Here is a 9,642-nt window from a genome sequence, read left to right as displayed (position 1 = left end):
CTCCTCCTCCTCCTCCTCCTCCTCCTCTTCATCAAAGCCTACTTGGGCACCAGACAGTCCTGACCTTCATCTCACACATGTTCCCCTCTGCCCTTCTTTGCTGTGCCAGCAGCCAGAGCTGGATACTGAGAGTTTCCAGCTCCTACTCTCCCAGACTCCAGGGGAAGATGCTGAGCGAATCCAGGGCGTTTGTCATGCAAAAAAAAAGAGCTGAACCTCTCCATTATGAGCCGGTGAAATGTGGAGGCCACATCCAAACCACTATCTGTGGACTGTGCTCCCCCAAACTTGTATGTTGAAGCCCTGACCCCCCAGCATCTGAGAATGTGACTGTATTTGGAGAGGGGGCCTTTAAAGAGGTGAGTAAATTAGAATGAGGCATTAGGGAGGGGCCCTGACCCCCCAATAGGACTGATGCCCTTGTAAGAAGAGGAAGAGAAGAGACCCCAGGAGTGCATGCACAGAGAGGGACGACCACGGGAGGACAGCCAGAAGACGGCCATCCGCAAGCCAAGGAGCGAGATCTCAGAAGGAACCATCCCTGACGGCACCTTGACCCAGGACTGGCAGCCTCCAGATCTGTGACAAGTGAATTCCTATTGTTGAAGCCGCCCAGCCGCAGGTTCTCCATTACAGCGACCGAGCGAAAGAGCACACTGGGATGTCACAGCTGGAGAGGACGCCGATAGGGAGAAAGTGGAAGAGACTTCAGTCCCGATGGATGTCTTTTATTTAAGTACCACGGCCCTGTCCTAACATTCTTCCCTTCTCCCCTGCCCCCTTCAACCCAATCCAGAAATTCTGGGCAGGTGGAAGAAAGAGCTGTGAGTTCAGTCTTATGTACCAGGTTGACACCTGTGCCTTGTCCCTAACGGACACTGCAGTGTGGGGCAGCTGTTTTGCCTGACTAGCCCACCACTTCCTGCAATAGGACAGGAGGCCAGCAGGTGCACATCACAGCTCCCTGTGCATCTGGGGGCCTACAGAAGGCTCACACAGCAGGGGCACTCAATAACTGCTAGTCCCCTCCCCACCACTAGTTTGGAGCTCCTCCCTCCTCGAATCTCTCCCTCCCTGACATTCACAGGACATAGCACAGTCATTTGGGGACAGAATACCAGCTGTCTGTATCCCCTAAGGGCCAGGCAGCCCGGGGAGACTGGCTTCTTCAAAGGCGTGTTTTGGGGGCACCTGCCTGGCTCATTCAGTGGGGCGTGTGACTCTTGATTTCAAGGTTGTAAGCTCGAGACCCACACTGGGTGTAGAGATTACTTAAAAAATAAAATCTTTTTCTTTTTTTAAAAAAAGGTTTTTGGTCAACCCACTTTATCAGTCCATCTTCCAGGTAGACGTCAGCATAGAAGGACTGGTCATCATTGATGATTCGTCCACCTTTGATGAGGAGTCGGTCGCTCTGAAAAGCCAAGCAAAGTGTTCAGTGTTACTAGGGAAAAGCCAAGACGTTTTTTGAACTTTTAATATAAAATTATCCAAATATTTTCAAAAGTAAAGAAACGCCATAAAAAAGCCCCCTCACGTCCATCACCCGGACTCAAAACCTTCCACACTTAGCCATTCACGTTCCACCTATTCTGTGCCCCCACCGACACTTCTGTTTTGTTTTTGCTGTGGTATTTTCCGATAAAATCCCAAACACTGTATCACGTCACCTGTAAATACTTCAGTGTGTATCTCTGACCATGAAGGAGTTAAAAAAAATTTTTTTTTAAGTTTATTTATTTATTTTGAGAGAGACAGAGACAGCATGAGTGGGGGAGGGACAAAGAGAGAGGGAGAGAGGGAGAGGGAGAGAGGGAGAGGGAGAGAGGGAGAGAGAGAGAGAGGGAGAGAGAGAGAGAGAGGGAGAGAGAGGGAGAGAGAGGGAGAGAGGGAGAGAGGGAGAGAGAGAGAGGGAGAGAGGGAGAGAGGGAGAGAGAGAGAGAATCCCAAGCAGGCTCAGCGCTGCCAGCACAGAACCCGACATGGGACAGGAACTCATGACACTGCGATATCATGACCTGAGCTGAAACCAAGGCTTGGACACTTAACCAACCGAGCCACCCGGGCGCCCCAAGAAGTTTTGAAATAAACATAACCACAAACCGTCATCTCAGCGGACCCAACTGACATGAATTCCTTTGTATCAGTTAATGGACCATGCTCAATTTTGCTTGGCTGTCTCAGAAATGTCCTTTGACCGTGGGCGGCTTGAGTGGTCCCGTCCACAGCCCCCACCCTGCATCTGGCTCTGTGAAGTCTGCAGGGATCTGTCCTGCCCTCCTCCCTCTCTGATGCCATTCATTTGTTGCAGAAAACTGGGTCATTTGTAGAACAGGAGTTTCTTAAGGCATCATTATTGAATATAATACAACTCAATTCAGAGACATCGTAAAAACTAGCAGAAAGACTATTAAAAAAAAACACAACTGCCCCGGAATGACCTCCAGTCAACGTTCTGATGTTTCTCTCTACCGTTTTCCGTGATGGTGGCGATCGTAATGCATGCATCCATCCACTCATCTGTGTCCCATCAGATGCTGCACTTTGCCTCGGCTCCCAGCCCAGGGCCAAGCCCTGAAGAGCCAGGAGGAACCAGGGACAGGGGGGGAATGTGTCCTAGTGGAGATGGCGGAGGGAGAGGCAGAGGCTTCACAAGCCTTGGGTGGTGGGGGCTGGTTACAAGAGGAAAAGGGGAGGGTGCCCACCATGGGAGCAAAGTTAAGGAGCTGTCCCCCTTACGGGGGGCTAGGCAAGACCAGCTCACCCCTAGAAAATAAGTCGAGATAAGTTGTTCCAAACAAACAAAGTTCATCCAGGTAGGGCAAACATTCATTCGTCTGGGCAGAGAGAACTGGAAGCCAAGGCCCAGAGACAGTAAAAAACAACAACAACACACACACACACACACACACACACACACAGCAAATTCTAGAAGTCAAAAACCACAACTGTGTCCTTTTCTGCATTTTGCCATAAGGGTATCCCCAAGTTATCACATGTTCTTCACAGCCATAAGTGAGTGTCTACAAAGCATTTCACCTTGTGGATACACCATAAATTGTTTCACTATCTCCCTACTGTTGGGCATTGGAGTTATTTTTGAGTTTTCGCACGGGTGACGTTGCTGCAATGAGCGCCAGTGAGCGTCTCTCCACACAAAGTGTCTCCCTCGGCTTGACGCGTTAGGCTCGGTCCTCAGAGGCGTAACAACTGGGTCACACAGGATAAACCTCGTTTATGGCCCTTGATAAACAGGACCAGATAGCTTCCCAAAAGTATTGCCCCTATTTGCCTTGCATAAAATCACCAAGCACCCTTGGTTCTCAATAATTGTTCATTTGCATTTCTTGGAGGCAGAGAATTCTTTTTGCCGTGTGCTGCTTTCTACTTGTACTATCTCCTAGCTGGGGATGCGGCAATGAATAAATAAATCACAGCCTCTCTGTCCGTAAGCCCCAGCCCTGGGGTAGAGAGACAGAGAGTAAAAGGACATTAACAACTCAGGGTAGTCACTTCTGGGGCAGCGTCCTCCATGGGCTTCCCTGAATGCAGAGCCTGAGACAAGGATTGAGGCAGATCGCGTATACGGGAGGTGACTGCAAGAACTGTCACGAAGAAGTAGGGTTAGCAATGCAGGGTGTTTGCTGATCTGGGTAACACTGGGGTTAACTGGGGCTTGATCCCACCCGGACCCTCTGAGGAACCGTACAGAATGCACGTGGCATGAACCAGGAGAAGGCAGAGGACGCTGTACAACCCCAGAGAAGAAGGGTTAACTCAAACTAAAGACTCAGGGAAGGCTTGCTGTGCAGAAACGGAGCCCACAGCCTGCTGCTCAGAACCCTCCGCCTGCATCTGGCATCGGCACCGAACTTCCTTCAGAGTGAAAGCCAAGGTCAGTGAGACCCTGCGTAATCTGGAATCCCACCACCCAGGCCAAGTTCACTGTTCCACTTGCTTCAGGGGTCTGTTCGGTGTCGCTTACCTGAGAGCCCTCCTGCCGCCTGCCCTGTTTGGAACATCATACACCTGTGCCCTGCCAGCAAAACCCACCCCCTCCCCCCCGACTTTGTTTCACAGCCCCTACACGCTATGTATCCACACGTTTGTCTAAAATGTGACTTGGCCGCTGACATCAGCGCTGTGGTGGTCGCCCACTGGCTGTGGCAGACACAACTCACAGGGGACACCTGCATATATGCTGATGTAGGTGGACGGGCCACCTATAGCTGTGCCCTGCAAATGTCCTTACAAGACTGGTAGCTTCACCGGGGGAGAGATTTCATCTGTTTTCTTCAGTGTTGCATCTCCAGTATTGGACACAACCTGGCCGGATGGATGGATGGATGGCCAGATGGATGAATGGACACACAGACGGATCCCTGACTGATTCTTGAAGGACAAATGGATTAAGATGGAGAGAAAAGGTATCACAGCTAGGAGACAAAGCACTACGAGCCATGAGGCAAGGGAGACAAGTAGGAACCAGCACATCTTACCCCCCCAGCAGGAGAGTCTCTGTCTTCAAGCTCAACCGCTCCCAGGCCCTACAACCTGCCTCTTAGCCCTAAGACGGAAGCCAGCCACGATGTGCACATTTCCGGGGAGGATACTCCGGTACCAGGGGAAAGGGGAGGCATGGGCTCCGCACACCCAGAAGCAGAGACAAGCTTGTGTCCAGGTTTCCTGGGCACTGGAAAGCAGGGGAATGTGAGGCAGCAGCAGCAGCAGCAGCAGCAGCTGGTGCGTGGCTTCCAGAACACGGCCTCCCGCAGGCAGCCGTCTGCTCTGCCACATTTAATAGAGGGCTTTTCAGGCTCAGCCTGAAAGGTAGTGTTTAATACACTGCACACCAGAAGATCAGCCCCACCCTGCTCTTTCTAGAATCAGGTGGTGCAGCTTGTGTTCAAGTCCACCTCCTCCCCAACTACCAGCCGATTCTGTGTGCAGCTACTACACCGGTCCGAGCTCCGACGTAGTCGGGTGCAAGTGTAGTTCTAAAACAGTAAGTCCGTGTATGATAAGGCAAGAGCCAATGTGACTCCCTGCTTTTCTTCCTTGAAATTAGCAGTGCCTTTGCCTCTTAACTGGCATGTTCAGAATCATGTCCTTTGGCACTCTAGCTCAGAGGGGTTTAAGTAGAGGCTATTCCCCAAGGTGAGTCCTGGGGGTAGTGAGTTTAGAAAATTCTGGGTTAAGCAGAAACAAAAGATGGTCCATATGACAAGAACCCAGATCCTTTACTCTGCTGACGTGTAACGTGAATACGCGAGCGGCGGACTGCACTTAACATCTTTTCCAAACACAGATCCTTTTGTTGTGTGGAAAGTTCTGACAAGGGAACTTTCCCCAGATGACACCTTGGGAATTGTGCTTTACGACAGTTCTGCTCTCCAAGCCTGTTTGCGCCGAGTGGTTCTTGTGGAGTGTTGGGTCTGATCTGACCTCAGATGGAAATGGGGCTTAGAGACCGGGTGACCTCCCGTGTTCACACAACTAACGGGGGTACGGGTTAGACCCAAGGTTCCCTAACTTCCGGCCTGGCATCCACTGCACCAAACACATCTTAAATATTTCTTCTGTCACATCTTAAAATATTTTCACACTCGAGGGGCGCCTGGGTGGCTCAGTCGGTTAAGCGTCTGACTTCGGCTCAGGTCATGATCTCGCGGTTCGTGACTTTGAGCCCCACATCGGGCTCTGCGCTGACAGCTCAGAGCCTGCTTCAGATCCTCTGTCTCATCTTTCTGCCCCTCCCCCATGAGCTCTCTGTCTCTCAAAAATAAACATTAAAAAAGCACGTTAAAAAAAGAGAAGCATTTTCACACTCCAGAATCCATGACACCCATAATCAGATATAATTTAGAAAATACCAGATGTCTGTGACCCAAGGACCTAGCATTCTAGGGCTCCCTTTTTTCACGCAGGAAAGCTGAGTGTAAAATCTCACACCAAGAGGAGTGAAGCTGATGGTACATAATTGTTAAGAATTTAACAAAATAACAGTCACACATTTAAAAGAAAATTAATAATTCCCTGCCTCTCACAGACACACATGTGAACAAGGACAATCGTTCTGTGTTACAATCACTCTTTCAATTCTTTGAAGGAAATGAAATATCTGACTAAAAATTCAACAAAAGTCCAACAGCTAGAGTATGCCAGAGACTGCCATTCATTCCATGATGACAGCTGTGACCTAAAGGGAATTATGCTCAGTATGGCTCGTGTCCTTGGATCAGCGTTACATCAGAGCAGACTGTCCAGAGTCAGATGCAAGGTCCAATCTCTGTCTGCTTACTATCCATGTGACTTAACCTCTCCTAGCCTCAGTTTCCTCATCTGCAAATGGGGACAACTGTCCCTGCCTCATAAGGCTGTTGGGAAAAGTCCATGGGGTATATACACAAAGCACTTAGCACAGGTCTGGCATGTGTAACTACTCAGTAGAGTCACACATTGTTTATTCTTTGCCATTTTCTATAGCAGGAACCACACTCAATAAATAACTAAGGAAGGAGTATGTGCAGCTAAAAGAAATAGCACTTGCCCTTAAGGAGTTTTCAGGCCAGTGGGGGAGACTGGGAAGGACTGGGACAGAGAGAAGAGCAGAGATTGCCAGGAGCACAGAGGTGCCCCAGTTCCAGCTCTTCCAGGGGAAAAATGCTTACTTAAGCTGGAAGCATGAATGGGAATTAGCCATGCGGCAAAGGACAAAAGAGACTACAGAAAGAGGTATGACATGGGGACAGGCACAGAGGGACAGGGTGTGCTGGGGGATCCATATGTGGTTTTATCTGGCTGAAGTAGGACCTCAGGGTGGGGACCTGGAGAGGGGTTCAGATGCCAGCTCAAGGGGACCCTAACGCCATGAGGAATGGAGTCTGGGCGGGTCCCCATGATAATGAAAGGGTTTTCTTCAAAGAAGAACTCAAACATACAAAAGCTCCTGAGCTGAGACATCACACAAATACTGGGCAGAAGTAGAAAAAGGGAAACTGATTAGAGTTTCCTCAAAGCAGGGGTTTCTCAGTAAGATAAGCACTAGACAATTTTGCAAACTGTATCATGGGCCTTAAAATTGCTGATGACCTTTGATATAAAAATTCAGTGCTGGGAATCTGTCCTCAGGAAAATATCCCCAAACAGGTCAAAGGATTGTACACAAAAGTGTGATCCAGAATTAATTGCACTCGTATAACCACACCACTAATGGGGTATCCTTCATCTGCTAAAATATTTCCCAGGAATTTTTAACGACAGACAAAAGTGCTAGGCAATAAAATCTTAGCTGAAAAAGCAAAATACCAAACTCTCTATATGGTAGTAATTCAGGGGGGAGAGCAAATCTTTCTAATAGTAACAGACTCCCCCCAGCAGAGACTATGGGGTGCTCCCGTGTCCCACTGCCCCTTGCACACCCCTCTGCTACAAGACTGAGCATCTGTCATGGTCATGGCTCATGTGTCCATCTCCCGCAGGGCTGGACCTCCCTTCCTGGCCAGCCTTGCCTGGGGCGATTCATCTCTGGATCCCAGGGACCAGCCAGAGGTTGCTGAGCAGGAGGAGAGAGGGAGACACACAGGAGGCAAGGAGAAAGGTAGAAAGAAGAACAGAATGTTTGAAAAGAGAGAAGGAGGAAGTGAAAAGGGGAGGAAAGGAGTAAGATAAAGAGGGGGGGAATGGACGAGAGAGGGAAGAAAGGAATGGAGGAAGAAGGGGTGAGGGAAGAAATACAGCACAGGAGAAAAGAGAAGACTGATACATCAGAAATCCCTTTTTCTGCTTTTAAAATTCCCTGAAAGCTTAAGCCTACTGCCTGGGAATAGAAGCTGGCTTAGTGCAAAGCCTATACAATGCAGATGATGCTGAAAGAGCTCTCACGAAGGGCCATCTAAACCTTGGTTCTGGGCAGGAATCACATCTCTGCCAAAGGTCCTGTGAGTCAGAGGAGAAGCTCAGAGAAGGGGAGGGCTTGTCTTCAAACCCACTATTATCTTGCATCCAGCCTCAACTGGGAGGGAGCCGGTGTTGGCAGGACGCCTTCATTCTCTTCACAAACACTAAGTACTATGTTGAGTGCTGCTTACAAAAATTAGCTCTTAAAGCTTCAGACATTCTTACCCATACAACAGCAAAGTAAACAGCAGGCAGCCTCAGCTAGAATGCGAGGTCTGGGTCACAGCGAAACGTTTGCATCATTGTCCACCCCTGAATGAATGAAGCATTAAGCCTCCCTGCATTCGGTTCTCTCTCCTGCTTGGTGGGAATAAAATCTGTCATCTCCACCGCAAAGTCATAGGACTGGAAGATCCATTAAGGGAGCCTTGGAGGAAAAGAGAGGTGCAGTTCTCATCTAATCAACCCCCCAATCACTCGTTTATGAACTGGAAAACAGCAGAAAACCAAAGCTGTTATTACAGAGACAGGGAAAGACAGCGACTATGTCATCAAGGAGGGGACATTTAAGCTGGGTTCTGAAATGTGAGAAGTTCATGAAGCCAAAAAGGGCGGAGAAGGGGAGCATTCCAGCAAAATGAGTAGTATATACACAGACACAACGTTCCCAAAGTTCCAGGTTCCATGGGATGAACAAGGAATGGAAAGGGCAAGCTGTGTGCTGTCCGTGGTCCTGACACATCATTGGTCACTCGGATAGCAAGGTTTCTCCCAACCCCAGGATGTTGAAGATCCCTCTCCCTCCTCCAGCCTTGTAGTTCTTCACTGCTCTCCTTTCTCAGCTCACTGGCATTTTGTAATCTTTACATTTCCAGAGAACACAAACAGTTGTGCCTTATGCTTCACAATGTATGCAACTGGTTCCAAGTACTTTTAACTCATAGTACAAGACTTTAATTCTCCCAAGAAGTTGGGGGGAGGGAAGTTGGTCTGCTTCGACCAATAGAATGAGAGTAGATGTGAGTGCACCAGTCTGAGCACAAGCTTCAAGAGGCAGATGGGATTCAGCTCAATCTCTTGACAGTCCATCCTCTGTCACGAAAACCGCATGGCCAAGGATGGAACCTCCTTCATTCGGAGTCCCAGAAGGAGATGGTATGAGGAGAAAAGTTGACCCAAACAGAAGCTTGATGACAAATCTGGCCAAGCTCTGCTAATACGTCTCTACCACCCACAGACCTAAGAGCAAGAAATATTTCAAGTTGTAAGTCACAGAATTACAAGGTTGTTTGTTTACGTGGCATTATTGTGTCAAAGCAAATTGATACACCATCAAGATTCTGTGCTGACGGGTGCCTGGGTGGTTCAGTCAGTTGAGCATCCCATTCTTTTTTTTTTTCCAGTTTATTTATTTTGAGAGACACACAGAGAGACAGTGCAAGTGGGGGAGGGGCAGAAAGAGACAGGGAGAGAGAGAGAGAGAGAATCCCAGAGAGCTGGATGCTGTCAGCACAGAGCTGGAAACTCACACAAACTGTGAGATCATGACCTGAGCGGAAATCAAAAGTTGGGATACTTAACCAACTGAGCCACCCAGGCGCCCCGAGCATCCCACTCTTAATTTCGGCTTAGGTCATGATCCCAGGGTCGTGGGATTGAGCCCCACATTGGGCCCTGCACTGACTGTGGATCCTGCTCAAGAGTCTCTCTCTCTCTCTCTCTCTCTCTCTCTCTCTCTCTCTC

General features: G+C 49.0%; 1 protein-coding gene across 1 annotated transcript in view; it reads right to left on the bottom strand.

Moving 5' to 3' along the window:
• CRMP1 (collapsin response mediator protein 1) overlaps positions 1 to 9,642 on the bottom strand; it is a 76,851-nt gene that overhangs the window by 51,226 nt on the left and 15,983 nt on the right. Inside the window, exon 2 of the mRNA XM_049630285.1 lies at positions 1,326 to 1,414. Within this exon, the coding sequence (XP_049486242.1) occupies positions 1,326 to 1,414 (89 nt within the window). The remainder of the gene's footprint in view (positions 1 to 1,325; positions 1,415 to 9,642) is intronic.

This window comes from Panthera uncia, chromosome B1 (assembly GCF_023721935.1).
Source record: "Panthera uncia isolate 11264 chromosome B1, Puncia_PCG_1.0, whole genome shotgun sequence".
Taxonomy (NCBI): domain Eukaryota; kingdom Metazoa; phylum Chordata; class Mammalia; order Carnivora; family Felidae; genus Panthera; species Panthera uncia.
The sequence above is the reverse complement of the archived record's forward strand: the minus strand, read 5'-3'. Positions and strand labels throughout refer to the sequence as shown.